Source organism: Scardinius erythrophthalmus (genome assembly GCF_964197995.2).
Source record: "Scardinius erythrophthalmus genome assembly, chromosome: 12".
NCBI classification, from domain to species: domain Eukaryota; kingdom Metazoa; phylum Chordata; class Actinopteri; order Cypriniformes; family Leuciscidae; genus Scardinius; species Scardinius erythrophthalmus.
The window spans coordinates 43,934,931-43,960,931 of NC_138232.1; the positions used below are offsets into that span (position 1 = coordinate 43,934,931).

General features: G+C 39.9%; 1 protein-coding gene across 2 annotated transcripts in view; it reads right to left on the bottom strand.

Moving 5' to 3' along the window:
• Positions 1-20,958: 20,958 nt before the first annotated feature.
• The window catches only part of zeb2b (zinc finger E-box binding homeobox 2b), a 78,313-nt gene continuing 73,270 nt past the window's right edge, over positions 20,959-26,001 (bottom strand). For both annotated transcript variants that reach the window (XM_081381542.1, XM_081381543.1), the window contains exon 10: positions 20,959-22,983. In XM_081381542.1, coding sequence (XP_081237668.1) covers positions 22,451-22,983 — 533 coding nt within the window. In that variant the 3' untranslated portion in view covers positions 20,959-22,450. The remainder of the gene's footprint in view (positions 22,984-26,001) is intronic.

The window sequence follows — 26,001 nt, forward strand, 5'->3', positions numbered from 1 at the left end:
CCGGCGAATCAAGCCCAACTAATGATAAAGTCCCACAACACACTCAATTATAGCATTTGCATTAGGGTGTCTTTGTGCTGTTTGTTATTCCAATATTACGGCCGGCTGGATATGAAGTGACAGTGGCTTTACTGGGCTCGAGATGAGTCAATCGACGGCTGCAAGTCTCACCAAACCACGGTTTGAAAGAAAATCATTACGGTTGAATCAGGAGCTTTTCCAAACGGAGAGCAGTGTTTTCTGTTCTGTTAACACACAGGAGAAGACAGAGTCCTTCTTCTGGACAGATTTATACTCTCCTTGGAGAACTGAATCCCTGAATGTGTATTGTTTGGAGTCACTGGTAAATCTAAACGGACACTTCTCGTTTGTATGGAATATTGTAGTGTTTATGGGAGCGCATCATTATAGTTTTAATAATGTTGAATGAGAATAAGTTCCTCTTCAGCGTCTCTTCTCTTCTCTGATGACGAGGGCGGAGCTATAACCTGTCACTCACATGAGATCAGCCAATAGCAAACCACAACCATCCAATCAATTCCCCACAGACACAATCAAGCCCCGCCCACATTTGTTCTTGTTCCTGAAGCGTTTCACTCGATATACGACACTATTGGGAATAAATGATTGTCTAATCCCTTCATAGAGTGTATGCGTGTGACGTCACCGTCGGCAGAAACACTGAGTGGTTTTCAGAGCGAATGCCACGAAAAACACACAAAACACATCTAAAACGAGAAAGAGCTGTGCGATTGACTGAACAACTAGATTTGACAAGAAATCTGAGGTATATTTTCACACAGAACAGAGAAGCGAATGGATCGCTGAGATTCACAGAAACAACTGGATCCAGGCAGAGAACGCTGGATTTGCAGTTTCATTTTGTGTCTATATGATGAATTTAGTGGTAAAATCACACCCTATATACTGTACTGACAACTCATCAATTTTCCCATCGTATATTCAGAATAATTGTTTTAGGGCTGGATGATATGATGAACATTCATGTAAGTGTTCACATGGATTTAGACCTATACTGTATTTATATAAAGCGTTCACAGGCAAATGTGTGTTATGTATTTCCCTGGCGTTGAAATCAGGCTCATATAAATGTCAGGAAACACGATTCCTAATATCCACGATCGCCGGATCTTTGGTAAGTTGTAAGAAACACTATATGGAGTCCAACCTTTAGTTTAAACTGATAATCGTTTGTTTTACTCGTGCTTTCGCAGTTTACCCTCTATAGTCTATAGCAAACCACGACCATCAATCAATTCCCCACTGACAAAATCAAGCCCCCGCCACACACACACACACACACATCTGTTCTTGTTCCATAAGCGTTTCACTCGAACACAATAGAGAAGAAGAGTCTGACAAACGTCTGCAGTTCCTCGGCTGATGGATAAGCTCAGAGAACAGATCTGATGCTTTAACCTGATTTCAGTCTATACACGGTTAAAGTCCACAAATATGCGTCTCGCGGTGATAACTTCACAAACAGAGAGCTAAGCAACAGAACTTCTCTGTGCCAGTAAAGTAATAAGTGTCTGTGTATGGCATTTAAATGGTTTCTCAAAAAAAAGAAAAAAAAGGTTATAGCGTTTAAGGGGGTTTACACTTTTTCTCATCAAAAACTGATGTAGCAGAAGACCGACAATTGAAGAGCAAACGCAAGAGAATCAGAGCAGGCCCGAACACCATTATGAGAGCCATTAATAAAACGCAGACTGAACCTATGAGTTTAGAGGCGGTGTGTGTGCTGAAGAGTCTCCATCTGCGGGTCTTTCATGTGGTGGAGCTCATCGACCCATCCAGGAGTCTCTGCGTTTCCGCCGCTTTCTAACTTTCAATCAAAACTCCAGAACAAAAGAGCCTCCCGAACCAGTGCAGATGCCTGAGTTAAACCAGATGAAGCCCGTGCTACCCAGCGCTGCCAAGAAGAGTCTCGGGACGGAGGAGCCCACGGTTCACTCACAAACACACATTTCTCTGTTCATGAGTCTTTGAAAATGATCCTGATTGGGGCTTTTGGAAGTCCTGTGTTGTGGATGGAAACCCAGCACAAGTTTATCACGGACCCACATCACACTGAGTCCTGATGAGAGACGGGGATATTGAGTAAATCAACAAACCGTTACTGTCAAAAATCAACCGGGATGAAGACTGGACCAGAATTTAAAAATCAATCAGCTCAAACAGAAGAGCGTAGAGGTCATGGGTTCGATTCCCAGGGAAAGCAAGAACTGAGAATGTAAAAAATGTGTACCTTGAAATGCAATGTAAGTCGCTTTGGATAAAAGTGTCTGCCAAATGCTTAAATGTAAATCCATCCATCTATAATCTGTACATCCATCTATAATATAACCCGAACTCCATCCATCTATATCCATCTAACTAGTATCCATCCATCCATATTTCAATATACATGTCTATAGATACTGCAGACACTCTTAGAACATTATGAGTTCATAAGACAAAATGTAAAACTTCAAGATTTATTTATTTTTTTATTTATTTACTTTCAGGCAATCTTTGTCAAAGCCACATGAAAGTTTGTCCTGGCGATAAACGTTTCTCTGCCTGTGTTTGATCCTGAGGTTTGTGGTCAAGCTGTTAGTAGGTGAAGTGGGTTACCCTGCATTAAAGCTCCAGCGCGCACACACACACACACACACACACACACACACACACACCTGGCACCGCTCAGCTCCAGCACACAGACGTCCTCACCGCACTGAGATAATGATCAGCACTTTCCACATGTTTAACCTGATGCACGACAGTGAAGTAAAGATCTCCAAGAGCTTCTGTAACACCAAACCTGCTTATTAAACTCCAAAACATGCACGCAAACCCCAGAGGAATTTATATATTTCATTTTGGTTTAATTTAAGTAACGCTAATATTCCACTGTGAAAGTGAACAGATTGAGACGATCATCCAGACCTGAAGATCATACATGGGGCCTTGCAGAACCTGTGGAGAGTTTTCCTGGGATTCGATGTTATAATCAGGATTTTAACTGCAGACATCAGAAAAGATGGATGTGTGTGTTTAACTCTAACCTCTGTGAAGTCAGTACTTCAGTGGGTCATTTCTAATTTAAAAGCAGAGCTTTACTAGTAGCTCTTTCATCCTTATAAAGACATTTCAGGCATACGGTAGCCAGAAGGTATGCTTTAAATATATGTCATTTACCAGCTTTCAGAAGGGAAAATCTGGGCTTTACTGAGGAAAGTTACAGTAATCGTGAGCACTACACGAACAGACACACTGAGACGACTTCAACAAGGAACTTTTCAAATATTTGTGATATCTTGAATTAAAAAAAAAATATATTTTTTTCACATCTTGTTCTACTTGTCCAACATGACTACTTTCCAAAAAAAAAAAAAAATAAAGCAACTTTTCGAAAGCGAAATACTGCACAAAGCAGCAAAACTCCAGCCAATCGTATCGTGTTTGGTGATTAATATTCATGTGTTTGACCAATAGGATTTCATGGTGGGTGTGGCTACTCAAATGGAAAATAAAAATTGCACTCTGATACATTTGAAAATGTAATTCACAAAATCAAGCTACCCAGACACCAACATAGTGTCGGCCCAGATCCGGTCCACATCCGGCACACATCCGGCACACATGGATCCCACACGGGCCAAATCTGGGCCCACACTATGTTGGTGTCTGATTTCAGTTCGCATGGATCCGTGAAAATGACAAATAATTCTGTGTTATTCTGCCAGACAAGTAATTTGGCGAAGTCATTTTTTAAAGAAAGAGTAGGCTACACGCCTGCGCATATATACTGTATATATTCAAACGTGCATATCTATAGACTAAACACATAATATACATGTGCACGCCGTCATCCTTTTCACAGATTCACGTTTTTGAAGTTTACATGGAGGTGATAATGTTTAAAAAAAAATTAAAAGTTTGTGTTCTCGAGCTCCAAACACTGCTGTCGTGTGAATGAACGTCCAGAACACATTAAAGGTTTCTGTTTTCTGTGAGAACGGTGTGTGTTAGCGGCCCCTAAGTTAATAACTAATGATCTTTACAATGGAAGTGAATCAATCAAAACTAACTTTATCTGGACAATAACTTTATTCTAGATCTGCTGTAAAGCCTAAACACTCTCTGTTACTGTAATCTCCTGTTATCACTGTAAAGCTGCTTCTGTATAGTTAAAGCGCTGTATAAATGAAGTTAGGGGTCTAGATTAACTCTGACTATTCTTCATACGAACTACAGCTTGGATTGTCCGCTGAAGTGTCCAACTCACAGTAGCGTTGTCAGTTTATCCGGTCTGCTGTAGGTTTGGGAACATGAAAACCAGCTGGAGAAAAGCTTTTCCCGGTGCTCCAGTTCCCCTCTTGAGAGCCGAGAACACACGGTTACTCAACTCAACATCAGCACACAGACACAGCAAATCAAACTTAACCAAAGATAAACAAAACAACTCATTTGCACACAAAAGCAGAGACGATTAACTGCCGTCGAGCAGCTCCTGTAAACAGGCGTCGTGTTGAGATGACACAGCTGTAGGCACACTTAAACACACTTAAACACACACACACACACACACACACACACACACACACACACACACACCGGACAAAAAAACAGTGTTTCGGATGGTGGACCACAGATTCCTTTGGAGACGATGCTTTGAGCGATCTCCACAGCAGATTGCAAAAGCCTCGATATTTCCAAATTATTCCATTAAAATGGATCTACAGAAGGAGTAGAGGAAACAGGGAGGTGTTTTGAACGTCGAAGAATAGAGAGACAGCCAATTTAACAAGCCAAAATTAGTAAGATGGAGCGCATGAAGAAGTCTAAAAACATTAATTTCCCATGAACGACCCATAAAGAAACCTTCCCACAGGGAGAGAAGGAGTGTCTCGCTCGCCAAGCTTTCCAGAGGACCAGTGAACCCTGTTAAACTTTGACAGGTCTATTTAGGTTTAACTTAATTGTTTACCAACCTGTTCAGCTGAGGTCTGCAGGAGAGTTTTCATTTAGATTAATGATATGGAGCTGCTTTCTAATGAGGGTGTTTGACAGTAGACACTTCCATTCGCTGGGCCTCTGGGAAGAGCCTTTGTACTTCAGGTAATTACACACAAACCCTTCACATACGCTAACCTTTCGAGCTTAACACACACACACACACACACACACACACACACTGGTGTTAGTTAATGCTAAATGCACTCAAGCATTGGACAAAATGGTTCTAGACAGACACGTGCAATTAGCTTTTGCTCTTTTGTGTGTTGTAAGCAGCCAAGATGTACGTTTGTAGATCTGAACCCACAGGAAAGCAAAATCACAAATAAGATCTTATTAATATCTCAGTCGATTCTCCTAGAATGCAAAGAAATAAAAGGGAGGTTGTTATTCTGAGAAACAGACCAAAGGAGTCTCACACATGTCTCTTCTAATGTTTCAGAAGAGATCTCGACAATGTGTGATATGTAAAATCAAGTCAGGCAGAGATCTCCATGCACTCTCAGAAAATAAAGTACATAATTGTGCCTTTAGGGGTACAGTGGCTTGTCACTGGGGCTGTACCCTCAAGGGAACAATGTTGTACCTTAACCTTTAAAAGAAACGGTACATATATGTACCTTTTAATGCTTTTTGACCCTCAAAAAGGTACATATATGTAGCTTGAGGTCCAATAATAAGCCCTATGGGGTACGTTAGTGTAGATTGTACTACTACTGACTCCTACTGTACCCCTATTTCTGACAGTGTGTGAACTCAATATTAGTCATCAGAATCCTTCGTGAGCACATGATCTGAGCTGCTTTTCACGAGAAATACATGTGATACTTATACTTGAGCCTTAAAAGAGCAACCGATTCTTCTCACAACATTTTTACACTTACATTTATGCATTTGGTAGATGCTTTTTACATTGCTTTCAAGGTTCACATTTGATCAGTTGATGCATTCCCTGGGAATCGAACCCGTGATCTGTTTGAGCCACAGTTTCTTCCCTGAAATCTCTGTTTCTGGCTAATATACGGTAAAATACAAGCGTATCCCAGCGCTGTGTGCACACGATATCGCAGTCTCAGTCCCGCAGGACTGCTCACTTTCTTCATTTGACTTGAATTCAGCTTGGCACGTACTCGGCAGTGGAAGAGCTCGAGGGAAAATCTACGTTTAGTCCCAGTTGTTTGGTGAGGTTTTGTGCTGGAAAAGGCAGGAGACAATAGAACGGGCCAGAGACGGGTCGCTATTGAGCGCGGAGAAAGTGCAGAACAAAGTGATTCGTGTGAAAGGCGAGTGGGAAGAAAGAGACAGATTATCTTAATTATCATTCAGAGGCTGCTCGCAGCAGCACCTGTGCATGAATAATAACATTTATCAGCGCTCGGAGATGTGCGAACATTCTTTAAATCACCCTCATTACCGCAGCGCCGAGAGATCAGCCCTGAATTATCCATGTCTACACACAGACGAACACACGGCACCTCCCTCTCTCCGAGGACAGGCGTGCGTGTGCAAAAGCCCATACGGGAGCCGTACGGTGGGCACGGGACACAAAGACCTCGGGGGGGGGGGGGGGGCATGGCTTCAGCATGCATTAGCTCAGACCTCGCTGTGCTCCCAGTGCTCAGATCCAATATTGTCTTGATGTGAAAAGCATTTGATGGGATAAGGGCCGGGTGAATGACTGAGGCTCCTTTCTGTCACACGCGATCACTTCTGTTTAGCTGAGAACCTCGTCACCAGACACACGTTCATATTTACGAATTACCACACGTTAATGGAATGCTATGCAGCCAGACACGGGGAAATTAAAAACGGAGCCACAAAAAATTTTTTTTATAAATGACTCGGATAAACGGAAAAGAAAAGCTGTAATGAACGATTGGGAAACTTGCAACGCGGCCAAAAGCATTGAACTGAGGAGTTTCGCAATATATGACACCCGTAGAGGTTCGTGATTTCTTGCTCGCTTCTAAAAAGAGCTGTTATTTGTTCTGTGGAAGGAGAATTTGCTAAGAATCTTCATGCAGCTCTTTTACAAAAACATGCTGTGAAGTTCCACCTTAAAATGAGTCCATGCATCGTAGGTCTCGGGGAGTAATTTCATCGTTTACGAACAATTAAACAATTAACACATGAAAAGTTTTCTGTTTTCAGTTGAAAATTGTGTCGTGTAAGCGACCCTTAAGTTCATAACTAATGATTTTTACAACGGAAATGAATCAATCAAAAACTTTTTCTTCTAGATCTGCTCTACAGCTAAAACAGTCTTGCATTATTTTCCTGTTAAAACATTCTGTATTGTCAAAAGCGCTATATAAATGAAGCTGACTTGATGAACAGACCCCAATTTAATTGCTTTTCACTCATTATATTCCTTCCAAATCTCACTTGCAGTCTCACTTTTAATAGTGTTGCATTGAGATACTGTAATGATGCTTTTTTTTCTTTCTTTTTTTTTGCGAGCTGGATCATTGCGGTCAGTGTAGACTTCATCTGCATGAAAAACAACCTGAAGGAGAGTTAATGCCGATAGAGTTTCATTTGAGTGAATGATTGCTCAAACACTGCAGAAAAGAGGAGCATTTGTAATAAACGCCCCAGGATCTAGAAAGAGAGTAGGACACACGACTCAAAAACACCACTGCTGTCTTTCCTAAAATATCTTACACTCGGATAATTTGAAAGTCACTCAGAATGAAAATGTCTTTTCTGAAGAAAAAAAAAAAAGAAAGAATTAATTATGCGAGTGTTAATGTTCTCCATTCTCTAATGGTGTTCCAGTCCAGAGACCGCAGACGTTTAAATAAGAATCCATTTCCAAGTCCAGGGAGATTCTCCACGTCTCCACGTACTGGAGTTGGTCAGTTCCTGGTGGCCTGAGACTTCTCGAATCACGTCATGGTGAATTGCAAGGATTCCCCAAACGCCCACGTCAACAAACCCGCTCTACGTTTGCAAACGATCCCCGATTTCAAGCAGGAGTTCAACACGGCGTTCGCCTACATAAACAGCCGGTCCGGAATGACACATTCCCTGAGCATCTTCCAAAGAGATGTGATGCATAATGACATGATCCATCCCTGCTTTCCAAACCACACCGTGGGTGAAGAGGAGACCCTCATCCATCAAAAGCGCAAAGACACGTCATTCACGAGAGGAATGGAGGAGAATAGTTGTAGAAGCACGAGGGCAAGGGTCTGGAGTTGAGGAGGGCCTGAACAGAGGAACGTCAGTGCAACAAACACACAGAAATGCGAGGAATTCACCCACTGCAAATCATCTGGAGAAGCGGAGCAGAGCTGTCAAAAGTTCAGCGCTACAAGAGTCGCCTTTGTCCAAGCCATCGCTCCCGCAGAAGAATGGAGTCCTTCATCTGAGATGGGAGATTTAGACGTGTCATTTCCTCCTGACATCAGCTAATGCTCTGGAGTCTGGACATGTGCACGGTGACTCGATACGCATTTAAAGGGTTTGATGAAAACTAAAGTCCCAGAAGTGATTCCCGTGAGGACTATTGCAAACTCTGGAGCATTCCAACTCTACATGCTGGCAATCGTGTGACAGTGAACTATGGAAATTGGTAAAGTGGTTGGCTGGTAACTTAAAGGTTGTGGGTTCAAATCCCAGAAGTGATTCCTAAAGAGCAGGTTATAGGGGATGAACCCATAGTCAATTATGTAAAGTTAAGAGAAAAGCAGGTAAAAACAATCCAGACTACACACTGTTAATTGTGCGATAGCAAACTTCAGCTTAACGATGGAAACTGGAAAAGTGGTTGGCTGGTAACTTAAAGGTTGTGGGTTCAAATCCCAGAAGTGATTCCTAAAGAGCAGGTTATAGGGGATGAACCCATAGTCAATTATGTAAAGTTAAGAGAAAAGCAGGTAAAAACAATCCAGACTACACACTGTTAATTGTGCGATAGCAAACTTCAGCTTAACGATGGAAACTGGAAAAGTGGTTGGCTGGTAACTTAAAGGTTGTAGGTTCAAATCCCAGAAGCAACACACTAAATCTGCCCACGACGACTAGATCTGTAGTGACTAACAGGATTTTAACCACCAGAATGAATGTATTGATGATCCTGGAACAACATTCCTGTCAAACAATCCCATTTTAGGGTAGTTAATGGTTAAAGTTGGATTAAAACATGTTGTTTTCTGAAGGGTGTTGATCCAGGAACACGCCGAACCTGACAAGTTTTCTTTATGAGTAAAATTCAAGAATATCCAAATCATGACAATGCAAACTATACATTACACTTGTGCATTTGGGAGATGGTTTTATTCACAGCAACCTACATGTCAAGTCAAACTATATATTTAATCTAGGAATCAAACCCATGACCTTGTCAGTGCCAGAGCCACGATCCACTGATTGAGCTCCAGAAACTCTACATGCCATTAATTATGAAACAGCAAAATTCACTTCAGATCTGGGATATAAAGTGGCTCTGACAACAACAGGCTGAGACCTGAATAAAGATTATTTTATCATTCTTCACATCTTGTCAAATCACATTTGATAAAACTAATCATCTTCTCCGCTACTCGCTGATGTGATTTTATCTCTCTGGTCTTTAAAGACGTAGATGACTAAATCAGTCAATCCTCACCTCCATCAATGTGTGTGTGTGTGTGTGTGTAGGTATAATAGAAGCACTCAAAGACCTTTATGAAGGTAAATGAGACAATTTTATTCAGCGGTGTGTTACGGCTCTGTGCTTGAATCATTTATGGATCTCTAATAGCTCTTGAAAGTTCGCCGTGTGAATGTAGTTCATTGACCTTCAGACAGCAGATTAAAGCGCAGCAGAAACACACCCAGATCATTTCTTATGAATATTCGTATAGGTCCTGCTAATATGTGAAATATTTGCTTTCACTCTTTCTCTCCTATTTCATTTATATAAAATATCGCATCGCGATAAATTATTCATGTCAATTAGCTTTTCATCTTCCCAGATACAAACTCATGTGATCCTTTTTAACAACTGTTTATTTCAGCGTGTAACTGCGTTTCCGCAGCGGTGGGGCGGCCCTGAGCCTCGGGCACATTTCTTTAATAAAAGCATCAGATCTTTGCATACCTTTCATTTACATATTAAAGGCGTGAGTGGCTCTTTAAGTGGATTCGGGCACCGCGGTTTCAACGCTCCGTCTTCAGCGTCTTCCCATCGGAGACGAGAGAGAATACACAAATTAACAGCATATTTTTAAAGTCTGCTATTCTCAGGACTATTAGACTGACTTACTCTCATCTGATCCTTCACCAGATAACACAAAACTAATGAACCAAACAGTCCAAGTTCTGTTTCCGACAGTTTTACTACTGAACGGATTATGAGAAGTTAATTCCGGAGTGATTCTAATGAAATCATGTAATGATTTTGCTTGCATTGTGGCATTATATATGACAATTAAGTACATTTCTCTTAAAATGTTCATTACTGAAATGCATTTGCTAGCTAAGAAATGTCAGATTAAATATCTTATTAATTTACATTGATCAAATTTCAGCATGTTGTAACTGACAGCAATAATGTCATCATGATGCAGTGTCTGAATTTTCTTTTTGCATTTTATTTGCAAGCTTAACTGTGTTTGGCCTTTTTTTTATTCTTGCATCTATTTAATCAGTTTCATATTGATTCTCAAACACATTTGAAATCATGGCGAAACTCAGAATAAAGCGACTGAAAGACTAAAACCTGAAAACTTTAACACTGATAAACTGCTGCACAAACACACTGCAGTAAATTAACACGAGTTACTGTATTATAGTCAAAACAAAATGCAGATTTAAATAAATCAGTTGTACTGAAGGTAGTAAAACAAGTATTGTCATAACGTATAAATATATGATTACAGTATGATTACTTAACATTACAGTAATGTTAAGAAAAAAAGCCACAACCCAAATCTTACTGTTCCTAAAATAGGCTTCATTTCATTTAGGCAAAGTATAATATTATTTCTGCTGCCTATTTTTTTTTTTAAAGAAGGTACAACAGATCAGGAGTGATTGTTTTTTTTAAAGGATTGATCTTCTGAAATAAATCAAACATCCTCTGCTAGACCTCAGTGACCTCTGATCGAGAAGATGCTTGAGACGCTGTCAAAAGACGGTTTTGTAAGTTTTGTTCTTATTAGATTTCACAGTAGATTAAAACGCATATCGTCACAGATGGGACCAAACCTAGGGACCTTGGGAAGTAATATTCCAACCAGATTAAGATGGATCAAAGAAAATAAAAATGAAAGGAAATTTTAATCTGCGCTAAACACTTTGTGAGTCCACACTGATGTCGTAGGACATTAAAGTCTCTCATCATCCAAGGTTGGCACGCGTCACGGCTCGGGCTGTTCCTCGACGAGACAGGATGATCTTACGCTGGCAGTTTGTGGGTTTACGAGGGTCTTACGGATGTCAGACGGGTCATGGACTGTAATCGTGAGACGTGTAACACGGATCAGACATGCCCATTGGTCAGGTGCAGCGAGACATCACGTCAGGTCATGTCAGGTTTGCTCTAACAGCACATGACCAGATGAACCTCAGAAAGGCACATATGGATGCAGGACTGGATCTTCCCTTGGGCCGCACTGGAAGTGTCCTGCCACCAGTGAGAGTACTGAGACTTTGACTGGTTGTCCCTCTGGGCACGAACATTTGAGTCACCAATGACCGTCTCAAGGAGAAACACTGACCAACGTCGAGGTCAACAAGTATATCATCATCGTCTTCGTCATCATCATCGTCATCAAATGTCCAGTACGATCACATTTGACCTGACCCAGTTAATCAGGTACAAAACTTTCACAAGAAACTAGACACTAGATAGTGTTTGTACACGGATCAATGATACTGCAAACGTAGGGAACTATAGGAGATCTGCTCAAGATGTAGATTTGCATCATAAAAAAAGAAAAATCCTCTAGTTCAGTGGATCTCAACTAGATAGTTGTGATCAAAAAATGGGTTTTTGGTTTGTTCGGATGGATGGATGGATGGATGGATTATAGATGAATGGATGGATGGATGGATGGATGGATGGATGGATGATCAGTTTTCTCTCCTAATCTGACCTCAAATACTGTCATTATAATATAATAAATAGCCGAATGTCCAATGAATCTGTTATCAGTTACATATGTTCTGTCAGACAGCGGAATGAATGTGATATAACGACTGACTACATGTCAACCAGCAATCAAAGAGTCGCTAGTCACGTTTTTGAAAATAAGTCGCTAATAAGGGCCTGAAAAGTTGCTGATCTAGTGACAAAAGTAGCAAAATTGTCCCGATTAGCCAATTGATTAAAAATGTAAAATTAGCTCCAAGATTATAACTAGATGCCACAGTGTCGGTCCAGATCCGGGCCATGTGGAATCCATGTGTACCAGATATTACCAGACACTATGGCTTCTAGTTATAATCTTGGAGCTAATTTTACATTTTTAATAAATTTTAGGTAAATAAAATAAACACTGTAAATACATAAATTAATGTGCCAGTCGGATCAAATGATGAGTCGAGTAAGAGATCACCATGATTAGATATTTAATTGTGCTGGCCAATTGAAAATGCTGAAAAAAAAAATATTTTAAAATATTTAAATGAACGAGGTTACACGTGTGAAACGCGAGCGGTGAAGTTTTCTCGAGCAGCGAGGGGTCTCTCACCCACATTTCCCATGATTCTCTAATGATACGAGGATAAAGGTGCGACTCAAATCTGTGAACCACCCATCAAAGTCAGTCCTCCAATCACAAATAGCCAATCAGCAGCCTCCCTCGGCAGCCGGTCCTCCCGGGATTGGGATTTCGTCAACTTCTAACAGGATTCCAGGACGAGGTTGTTTTTCTGGTGGTGAGGTTTGGTTTCTGCAGCGTGAGAGTTCTCGTGGGCTCTAGACTACGCTTTTAATGAAGTAAAAACAACTCCCACACAAGTTCGCAAGTGTTTCTGAGCAAATTCTGAGATGATTACAAGTGAGCCAGCCGAGGGTGGTCTCTGACTCCTGAGGAAAAAGCTGCTGGTATTTTCCTCTCTCTTTCCTCCTGTTTATTTTTTTCATTTTCACACACCATTTCGGCTGTTTTAATCACCCTGCCTTCTTTCATAATCGATACGCGGCTTCTCGCCAAAATCAAATGAAATAAATAAATGAGTCGACGCCGTGCGAGTGCAAACAAACATTTCCACAAGAACCCGTCTGAAAAGTCACGAAGGCAGAGACACGACGGACTTGGACTTGGTCCAGATCTGAGACTTCATATTTCACAGGTCTTCAAAGATGGAGGCCGTACAGGAGACGGTGAGCTCGTTCTCTAAGCGAGGCATTTGAAGTTGTGCTCACCAGGAGGCAAACGCTGAATCCTTCCCCAGTCGTTTTAGCATACCACAAATCTTTCGACTGATTGCAGCAATACTGAAAGAAAAAAAAAAAAAACGAGATAAAAAAGATCAGGGATTCTGACCGCTGACCACCACGACTCGAGCGCCGGACGGGAAGGCGGACACATGTGGATGATGCGTGGCTCTCGGGGTCGTTAATGTATTTGCGGGGTAATTACCAGGCGAAATTTCTGCCTCGCCCTCAAAAATGACATGCAAATGAAGCACGCATAAAATTAGGCCGGTGAATAAGTGAGTAATTGAGCCTCCAAACCTTTTCTTTTGTCTGAGGACGTTTCACTCTTTCTCAAAGCCGTTCTGCTGTTTCCTCCATAATGGACGGGTTTGAATCGGTTCTCTCTCCGCTCTTTGATCTGGTATTAAAGGATAAAGGAAAGTTGAATTTTTCTAGATTAAGGTTTCAAAGCAACAAAATGGCCAGGACCTTTTTCCTCCCTGTTTTATTTCAATTGAGCGAGTCAAGAGTCTCTTTGCCTCTCAAGAGCTGAACTTCATAACCAATCAGTAAAAAAACCCCGGAAATCTCTCCAAAGAGCCTGAAGGATAATTATGAGAAGGCTAATGAACTCCTAGACTCGTAGTGTCAGTTTCTGTTTCACACGAACGCCCGAGACGTTTGCTATCAAATGTGTCAAATAAGCAAGGCTGACGGAATATCATTTGTGAACGTTCACAGATAGACGTGTGTGTCGGCATGTTTCTTAGGTCAAACTCTGACTCTTAAAAAAATCCAACATGAACATTCACATTGTGCAGAATATTGAAAAGCATGACAGGTTTGATGACGTCAGCTGAAAAGGAAAGTCATTTCAGATGTTGAACAGATCATTACACTCAAACGTTTCTGTTTTAAAATAACATGCAGAAAAATCATTTACAAGACCAGAAACACGCGTTCAGATCCCTCTCCCCTTTCCAACTGCTTTTCTGAAACGAATGCAAAAAGGCCAACAATACGCATATAAATATAAGAAAGTCACAGTGTGTGTTTGTGGTGTGTTCAAAAGGTTTCACACTTTGGATATCTTCTAAATCAAATTAAGGTTTGATCAAATTAAAATTGTGGTTATGAGATTATAAAACTATTTTTTTGTTTCTTTGAAACGCTCGAAAACGATGCTAAGAGTCCTGAACTGAATTTGCACCTACATTGAGCAGCAAGTGTAAAATTACTGTGAATTACTCTGATTGCATTTTCCTATGATTTCATGCACTCCTCAGGTATTAAAGCTGTGTAATCTTATCAGCATTTAGTCTCACAATAAAAGCTCAATAAAGTCTCTGAATAAAAGCGACACAAACACTCTATTCCACCATTTTGAGCAGAGTGATGAATGGAATTATAGAACTCACAAATTGTTTTTCTCTCCACCTCTTTTTTCCCCCTTGGATCCTTTATTTTTTTATGCAATATTAAGACATGTAATTAACACGGAGAGCATTAAAGGGGTTCTTAACTATAATTTGCAGTTCATGAACTGTTTTTAAAAATTACACTTAATATAATTAACTTCTGTCATTAGGCCTAATCCCCAACGGCTGTGTGTAAATGCTTGCCTTAAAAAATGACATATAGAAGGAAAGATGAAAAAAAGGAAGAGGTTTCCATATCCCTGGAACAGGTCCTTACATTCTGAGTCCAGAACGTGCACTTATTGGACAGCAAGGGGTGATAGTGGCAGGTCTATTATAAACAGCCTGCTCATGTAACACACACACTCTCACACACACACACACACACACACACACACACGCGCACACACACACGCGCACACACACACGCGCACACACACACACACACACACACACACACACACACACACACACACACACCTGTTTATGCGAGTGACTTGGCAGCAGTGCTGTAGAGTCAGCCAATAAACACTGAACAACTTAAAAAGAGTAAGTATGAGGACGTTAAATCTAAATTACTGACTGTTAAACTGTTGCAGATGTGGAGTCGCATGAGCGTATATTCGCTGCATTAGCGTGTGTGTGTGTGTGTGTGTGTGTGTGTCGCATGAGCGTATTCGCTGCATTAGCGTGTGCAGTGGTACGGTGTGCATCAGGGCTCTGTCCTGGGCCAAACTGAGTTTCGCAGCTTTGACTGTTCGTCAGGGTATATGAACGCGCTGTGAGGAGGATCTCTGTCAGGATAACTGACCGCTAGTCTAACTGACCGCTAATCTAACCAGATATGATTATAACCCCCGCGACAGGCCGCCACGCGAGCACAACTCACTCCCCTGGAAACACGTAATGAAGGATGTTCCTGGTCCCCAGCTGAGACCCTGCAGTCAGAGCCCTGATCAGGCATCTAATCAGCACACACACACACACACACACACACACACACACACACACACACACACACACACCTACACACACACACACCTACACACACACACACACACACACAACCTGCTGCCTGCCGCTCAAATCTGTGTTTCTGCATATCAAAGGCTACATAAAATGTGCTGGCAAAACCTATAATTACCTTTCTCCTCTTTTTAAATGAATAGCCCGAATCGGCCTGTAGGTGCGTGTGTGTGTGTGTGTGTGTGTGTGTGTGTGTGTGTGTGCGCTTGTGCATGCTAATATGTTCAGCAATAAATAAAGTTTAAAAGGTAATTTACTGGTGGGGTCAAAGTTCATTAAAATTTGCCTTCTAAGATAATAAAAATATAAGAATCAAACTATTAATTTAATATGTAAATAGATAATAATTTACTTAAAATTAACTTCTCAAACAGATTTTGTTTTTATTTTTTATTTTTTTATTTAATAATCACAGTTTATTTCTAAAATATACACATCAGTTTAAAGTAGAGTCAGCTCTACACTTCTGGGAATGCACACACTGTAAAAAAAATCCCGTCGTTTTTACGGAAAAAAACTGGCAGCTGGGGTTACCAGAACAATTCCGTAAAATATACAACAAAACAGTAATTGCTTTTACCGAATAACATGTACATTTTACAGTTTAAACCAGCATATAACACACTGGAGTTCTGTTATATTTACTGGTTTAAACTGTAAAATGTACGTGCTATTCTGAACAACATGTCAATTTTACAGTATAATCCAGTAAATATAACAGTAAATTTCAGTAATATGATATAATGTTAATTTACCATCCTATTGAAGTATTAATATCTGTTTTGTACACTGATAACCACCAATCACAGCGGTGATGAGAGTCACATGATCAATCAAAGCTCAACACAAGCAGTTCTTCCACAAGAAAGTTAATACTAATATATATAGAAGCTGCACAGTGTCATTCACACAAACATTACACACCATCATGGTAACACATGAAATTTTAAAAATGCAATAAACATTAATTTAACAACATTAAATGTAACATAAACCCCTAATGTACATAACTGATTAGAAAAAACGAAGAAAACTATGAAGAAACAAACATAGTCATTTCAACAAAAATACATCAAATGTGAAGTGTCACAGGGAATTGTGGGAATGTCAATTTACGGGTTTTTCACTGTAAATTATACGAGTTGTTTTTTCACTTTCAAAAACTGTAAATTTAACGGTATGTTACAGTAAAATTACATTAAATGTACCGTTAGATCTATCACAGTTATTTACCGTATATAGTACGGAAACTTTCTGTTAACCAATTAACAGTTTTTCACTGTAGCATTTTTACAGTCTTTTACCGTTAAAATTACGATCATTTTTTACAGTGCAGCTAAACAATATAACACAAACACACAATCACCCCTGCAAACACACTTCACACACACACACAGCTGGACGCAAACCTGCTGAAGTCACACAAACACAAAGCATGCTGGGTAACCAGCACTATACTACAGTAAAATACTGCATTTTTGTTTGTGTGAACTCTGTGTTTGCGATGTTTTATTTTTAGCCTTGTTTACATATTTACAGTTTGTGCAATTATTAATGTGTTTAGATTATGTTAATTGAGCTGGTAGTACTTGGTAGGTTATATATTATTGCGTACTAAGTGTGTGTGTTTGTGTGTGTGTGTGTGTGTGTGTGTGTGTGTGTGTGTGTGTGTGTGTGCGTGTGTCTCTGACTGTACGACATTGAGCTGTCTCTCTTTGTGAGTGTCAGGCCCTGCCATCCACACACACACACACACACACACACACACACACACACACACACACACACACACACACACACACACACACACACACACACACACACACACACAGATTTGGACGGACAGCATATGGGAGATATGAATAATTGAGTTAGGTCAAAACTGTGAGTCCAGCAGAACTTGAGGTTAAATCAGAAATTTTGACTCTTGAAATAATGTGTCAGAATAAGTAGTTACACTTTATTTTAAGGTGACGAAGTTACATTGTACTTACTTACTTTAGTACTGAGTAATATTAATTAACTACATAGAGTTACGGTCAGGGTTTGGTTTAGGGTTACTGTTATTACTACAGTAAGTACATGTAACTATACATCAACTTAAAATAAAGTGTCACCGAATTATTTTTAGAACATACTATATGAATCTTGTTCAATATAGTGTAAAATATATTTTTTACACTATATTGTATATATTTTTTATACAAATGTATATAATGTTATAACTATATACTTTATTATGACTATTCCCACAGAACAGAACGTCATGAACACTATTAAACACATGTAGATGTGACACACATGACGACTCTTTTAATATTAAACATTTCAAAAGATCAAAACAGTTTTAGATCATGAGAAACTACTTTAGTCAGGCGAGTCCAAGCGGATCAACAGTGCGAACGCGCTTATTCTCAATCAGTTGGATATATTTTTAATATAAACCTAAAAGTGTGTTTAATTTGTTTAATTTTATATAGTACCATTAACTTTAATAAGTTGTTAATATTCGGTTTCTATGCACATACTTAATGACACAATAACTTTACAGCATGTATGAATCTCGTTTAACGATGTTTTCCACGTATACTAGTATGTTTAACATTGAATAAAAACAAGTTGTAAATATATATTTTGAACAAATATTAATAAACAATGACCAATAGTGTTTTCAGATGAACATTAATCTCGATAATTAATGTTGTAAAAGTGTCTTTTACTGTTAGTTCATGAGGCCTTATGATTGCATTTATTAAACCGTAATGCAAAAAGCATTACCATTATATGTAATATATTATTTTACATGTACATTTCTGATTGAAAATAATATTCTTTTGAAACCTTGTATAGATGATTTTATGTATAATTATTATTAAAAGAAGAAGAGCTCATATTATCAATTTCAAATGTTTGGAATATTTAAAAGAAATCATTAAGATTGACTGCTACCGATAAGATGACAATATGTTTGTGTAAATGTGTGTACAGTAAGGCTGTACGTGTGTGTGTGTGTGTGTGTGTGTGTGTGTGTGTGTGTGTGTGTGTGTGTGTGTGTGTGTGTGTGTGTGTGCTGTTATAATATCTGTGAGAGTGGCATTTGTTTTTGCAATGGAAGATTTAAGCTGTGCAAGAGAGAGATGTTTGAGGAACGACCGAGCCAACAGCAATATGAGCTCATGAGAGAGTGTGTGTGTGTGTGTGTGTCTGCCTCTCCGTACAGTCACTGAAAGAGCAGCAGTGAATCATCAGACAGCAGAAACTCCAAACATACCAACATACCCGCCAACACACACACACACACACACACACACACACACACACACACACACACACACGTACTGTAACTGTGACTGTTCAGGGTCGTTATATATGAGTTATCATAATAGCAGTATTTATTAACACAATGATGCATGAATTATGTTTTTCATATCTTCATATCTCTCATCAGCCGTGTTCAGTTCATGCTGTCATTAATAAAAACACAACGACACACACACACACACACACACACACACACACACACACACACACACACATGTGAAACGATAGGTAGTGTTGAGTGTTGATCAGTGAGTTCTGATCGAAGTAAAGGCAAAAATAATTCTTAAAAAATTTAATGTATATATATGGGTCAAAGGTCATCACTCATGGTGGTTATGATGTAACATCACACACTGAATGGTTAAAATGTGTGTGTGTGTGTGTGTGTGTGTGTGTGTGTGTGTGTGTGTGTGTGTGTGTGTGTGTGTGTGTGTGTGTGTGTGTGTGTGTGCATCAGAGAATGAATGATGTTGATGAACGGCTGAAACAGAATCAGAGTAAAAGAGTCACCAGTGGAAATCTGCTCACACACACACACACACACACACACACACACACACACACACACACAGGAGTGTCTGATATTACTGACGGAATTATGACCTTTTTCTTTAATTATGAATCATGGAATTATAATGAACAAATGAGAATTATACTAGAAACACACTGACTGCCAAATATAAGGCTGAACTATAACCTGAGGCACAGAAGCTTCTGATTTTATCCTAATTATATAGTTTATTGCAAATGTACCGTATGGGGAGACCAGGGCCTCGTCTTTATTATTCTCTCTTCTACACGCTTTTTTATTTTTTATTTTTTTTGTAAAACTGTGCAATTTTTAAGTTTTCAATTTCAATGAGCAATAATTCTGTAAATGTTCAGCCGGTTTACACATATATATATATATATATTGGTAACACTTTACAATAAGGTTCATTAGTTAACAATAGTTAACGAACTAACCGTTAGTAATACATTTGTTACTGTATTTGTTAATGTTAGTTAATAAAAATCCAGCTGTTCATGTTAGTTGACAGTGCATTAACTAAAGTTAACAAATACAACCTTTGATTCTAATAACGTATTAGTCAATTTTGAAATTAACATTAAATAAGATTAATAAATGCTGTAGAAGTATTGTTCATTATTAGTTCATGTTAACTAAGGTAGTTAATTAATCAACCTTATTGTAAAGTGATATCTGTTTTTTTTTTTTTGTTTTTTTTTTGCAGTTAAGACGTGTTTATGTTTCAATTAAAAAAAAAAAAAAAAAAAAAAAGACCATAGTAAATATTCTCAGGACTGAAAACCGTGACAATCAGCTGTCATTTTTAACGCATAAACACAAGTAGCCTACTTAGTATTATTGTCTTTATTTTATTTAACCACAGTTTAAATCTCAAGTGTTTTAAAACCGTCAATAAACAGTTTCTGAAGAGACGAAAGCCTGATCTTCATCTTCATCTTCAGCACTTTATTCATTTTTATGCATTTAAACCCAATTGATCAGGTGCGGTCAGGAGAGAGATGCGGATCGTTCAGTGTGTGTGTGTGTGTGTGTGAGTGTGTGTGTGAGCGTTTGATCTGGTCTTTCATATGCATATGCTGCAGGAACGCTCAAGACACTTTAAGCTCTCTCTCTCTGTCTCTCACTCAGTCTCTCTCTTTGTTGGACAGGTTCTCTGCTCTTCACTGGAGCGGCCGGCCTTCATCGCTGTGAAGCTCAGGAATACCTAATGATGAGGATCGCCTCTGAGAGACAGAGGGAATAATGTGTCCTCTGAAACACAAACACACTCACTCTCACTCGCACTCGTTCTTCAAAACGTCTTTAATTTGGCTACTTTTATTTGAGCATGGTCATTTCCAAGAGAAATTACAAATTAAAAAGTCCATAATACTCTTACAAAGACATTTCAGGAAAGATTGGTGTGTTTTCAGTCATGATATCATACATAGAAGTTCAACCGTCACACGAAAGTGAATCTCTTCTCTGTTTCGCAGTTGAAAATACAGTGTTCTCACAAGATTGTATCAAAAGTTCCCAAATTTTTGGGGAATTTCCAGTAACTGGAAAATAAAAGACCAAAACAAAAAAACAAAGACAAAACATAAAACGAAATTTGCATTTCACAATTAATGTTTTAAAACACAATAAATGCTCTCATCAACAACTCCAGGTTCCATTTTACTAAAATAGATCTATTTATTGAAGAACTATAATACTGTACTGTACAGTATGAAATAAATAAAATCAGGAGATACAAAATGGGCCACATAAATAAGATGTTCTTTAAACCTACAAATAAAAGGATGCAATTCTGGCGTTGCAAACCGGTTTGGTTGTAATACTGAGATTGAAATTGCACAAAGGTCGTTGTAAAGGAAAGAGCGAACGTCTGATTCGGAGAGAGAGAGAGTGTGTGTGTGTGTGTGTGTGTGAGAGAGATTATACTCCTCTAATACTGAACATGGTTGGCACTTTAGAAACGCGCTGAATTACAGGTTTGCATATAAGGCAACAACCGTCCGAAGGCTTCGCTCTCTCTCCAAACAAACAGGAACAAACGGAAATACTGTTACGGTCCTTCACATGAATCAGGCCTAAAAGTGTGTGTGTGTGTGTGTGTGTGTGTGGAAACGCTTTAAATACTGATCTCGCTTTTTTAACACTATAAATATACAAGGGCAAATAATTCATCGTTCTCGTAGTGATTATAGAAGCAGAGTGCAATTTTTTCTTTTTTTGTACAAGTTACTAGTTTGTGCTATAAATACTATGGAACACATGATCTGTAGGATGGTAGCACCACACATATTTTAGGCCTTAATACTGTACAATTTTTAAAACTTCATTTATTTATTTTCTTCTTCATTTTTGCATATGCATCACTGCAAAACATGCTTTTCTCACTAGTGTTTTTCTCTTGTTTCCAGTCCAAATATATATAAACAATTCTTAAATCAAGGAACATGTAGTAAAGTCGTGAATGACGTCAGATACCGTGTGTTGTTGTCTGGGAAATAAATCCACATGAAGTGAGCTCTTCCTTAAACAAGCAGAATGATCCGTCAACGGTGAGAAAAATAATCCTATTTCTGTTTGGATTAAGATTATTCATTGGCAGATCATTTTGCTTTTCTATTTTTTTTAAGCATCAACTCACTTGGAAAACAGGACATGATGTCATATGTTATTTTTACTCATCCGGTCAATGCATTTGATGTCAGAGTTTTTATATATTTGGACTGGAAACGTCAGGAACACTGAGTGAGAAAGCGTTTGCGCGGTGATCTTCCCGTACTACACGCCGTCCTCGTGATCCGACTTGGATTCGTTCTTCCCGTCGACGGAGCTCTCGTCCAATGAGTGCTCCCCGTTCTCCTCCTCATCCCGCATGGTGTCCGCATCCGTGTCCATGCTTTTGTTCTCGCTCTCCTCCTCCTCCTCCTCGAACTCTTCGTCCCGCCGGCTCATCTTCCCGAACGCTTGCTCCCGGATGCTCCCGTCCCGCAGGATTGGCTCTCGCTCCGGATGATCCGGGTATCCGGGCGGGATTCCCTGTAGAAACGCCCGGTTGAGGAGGAGCTCGGTCGGCTCCATGAGACCCTTTTCCCGGGATTCCCGTTCGGCCGCTTCCCGTTCCTCCGCTTCCCGTTTGCAGTACGAGTATCTGTGGTTCATGTGTTGCGAGTACGATCCCGAGTGTGAGAAGCGCTTCCCGCACTTGTCGCACTGATACGGCTTCTCTCCCGAGTGCAGCCGGCTGTGTTCGATCAGATGGTGTTTGTGTTTGAAGGCTTTCTTGCAGATCTGGCACTGGTGTGGTCGTTTACCTGCGGAAACACACGAGACAGAACACACACACCGTGAGCACACACACATCTTCACACTGACCCAAACACACGTCACATAAACGCTTCCATGAAAAACAAGTGAGGGATAATGTAGATTCAGCCGGCTGTTATCTCAGAATAAACCCGACCGGGTGATCAGGTCTTCATCACACACACACACACACACACACACACACACACACACACACACACACACACACACTGGCTGTTATCTCAGAATAAACCCGACCGGGTGATCAGGTCTTCATCACACACACACACACACACACACACACACACACACACACACACACACACACACTGGCTGTTATCTCAGAATAAACCCGACCGGGTGAGCAGGTCTTCATCACACACACACACACACACACACACACACACACACACACACACACACACACACACACACACACACACACACACACACACACTGGCTGTTATCTCAGAATAAACCAGACCGGGTGATCAGGTCTTCATCACACACACACACACACACACACACTGGCTGTTATCTCAGAATAAACCCGGCCGGGTGATCAGGTCTTCATCTCACACACACACACACACACACACACACACACACACACACACTGGCTGTTATCTCAGAGTAAACCCGACCGGGTGATCAGGTCTTCATCACACACACACACACACACACACACACACACACACACACACACAGACACACACACACACACACACACACACACACACACACACACACCTGAAGGGGTTTATTCTGAGATAACAACCGGCTGGATGCACATTATCCCACTTATTACACGGATAATTCCCACATGAGTAAATAATTAGACACAAAATCTTGATCTGAAATATTTGATTAGGTCTTCAAACGCAAAACTTCCATGAAAAAAAAAACGTTCTTATCTGGGAATAATATCCCGCTGGATGGCGCGATTGACCAATCAGAATCAGGTATCCCAGAGCCGTGTAATAAGCCACAATAACCCGCTAGAGTTCAGTGTTGTGAATGTTTGCAGTTCTGCTCGACGCGTCTCTGTGTGTTTACTCTGAAACATTCCCGCGCAGAGCTGAAGCGTAGCATCAACAAACCAGCGCTAACCAAACAAACACAGAGCCGTAGCACAGGAACAAACACACACATCGAGCGCCGCGCAACTCTTATAACTCTCTGTCATCATGAGGTGATGCGTCTCGACCTGACGTCAGGAGAGAGAGAGAGAGAGAGAGAGAGAGAGAGAGATGGCATGAGCGAGCGAGCGAGAGAGACAGAAAGAGACAGAGAGAGAGAGAGAGAGAGAGAGAGAGAGATGGCATGAGCGAGCGAGCGAGAGAGACAGAAAGAGACAGAAAGAGACAGAGAGAGAGAGAGAGAGAGATGGCATGAGCGAGCGGGTGAGCGAGGGAGGAGGAGGGGGGGGGGGGGGTCCAGAAATTAAAGCGTTTGCTCAAAGCTAAATAAAGTGACAGAAATGGCCCAGATATTTAATAGCTGGTTTATGTAATCTGATGTATTTCCTGATATTCTCTGACCTGTGGCTGTCAGATATCTGTGCTCAATATCTCTGATGGAGACAGGAGAGCCGGATCATGGACACGTGTTCAGTGTTTCAGAGCTGGCATGTTTGAGCATCATTTAAAGCTGCTTTTGCATTTCATGTTTTACTCAGTTTTATTCATTTATATCACCTTGCTCTGTGTTTCTGTACGGCTAGAAACTGGGAAATATGCCACTGTAGAGATGAGTTTTGACCCTCAATAAAACTATTCATTTCTGACGCTTGAACACGTGTGAACTCGTCATCGGCGGATATTGAGTATTTATGCGCTGAAAAAAAAATCATGTTTTCCAGCACAAATATATAATAATTCTTAAATCAGGATTCATCTTCTGGAGAAGTGAGATGACTGAAGATATGAAGTCTTGATTACTGAGAAATGTGTAAAAATAAAGAGAGTTTACGATTAAAACAAGAATATCTATTTTATTATTGTTTTAATCGTAAACTCACTTTTAATTTCATATCTTCAGTTATTGTTCTTCTTCTCCAGTAAATGAATCTTGATGTGAGAATGATCATATATTAGCGCTGGAGAACGAGACAGAAACTGAGGAAGAGCGTCACGTCTGCAGGAGATATGCATATTCATATTTGAACATTACATGTCTTTAAATATATGAAATATACATTATTTCTTTGAATTGAAATTAATTTAAGTGAACTGATAAAAAAAAGAAAAACTACTTTTTTTCATTTAATTAAATTGTTTTATTATTTTATTCCTACAAATTGTTATAAGAATGCATATAAATGAAAACTAATACGTACGGTTCTGGCTTGTGATTTCTGAGTGAAAACATGCCTTGATTATTTTAACCTCTTTTTCAACAATTTAGCGGTTACATTAAACATTTAAAATCTAACCTTATGATGGTTAAATGATGGAAAAAGAAATAAGAGCAAGTACTTAAATATCAAAATGCATATTAAATATTAAAGCAAGAAAAAATTCTGCAATAAAATTGTTTCAGCTTTATCACACCGCTGGACAAGAGCTGACCGCAAACAGCAGAGAGAGAGAGAGAGAGAGAGAGAGAGAGAGAGAGAGAGAGAGAGAGAGAGAGAGAGAGAGAGAGAGAGAGAGAGAGAGAGAGAGAGAGAGATGGGGGGGGGAGATGGCATGAGCGAGAGAGAGAAAGGGGGGGGGGAGAGAGAGAGAGAGAGTGTGTGTGTGTGTGTGTGTGTGTGAGAGAGAGAGAGAGAGAGAGAGAGAGAGAGAGAGAGGAAACAGATGTATTCAAGTCAATGGATTCATTCCCATGTCCTTCCAGACTGACTGTAAATGGTGATGCAAGAGAAAGAAACTGTGTGTGTGTGTGTGTGTGTGTGTGTGTGTGTGTGTGTGTGTGTGTGTGTGTGTGTGAGTGTGTGTGTGTGTGTGTGTGTGTGTGTGTGTGTGAGTGTGTGTGTGTGTGTGTGTGCGTGTGTGTGTGTGTGTGTGTGTGTGTGTGTGTGT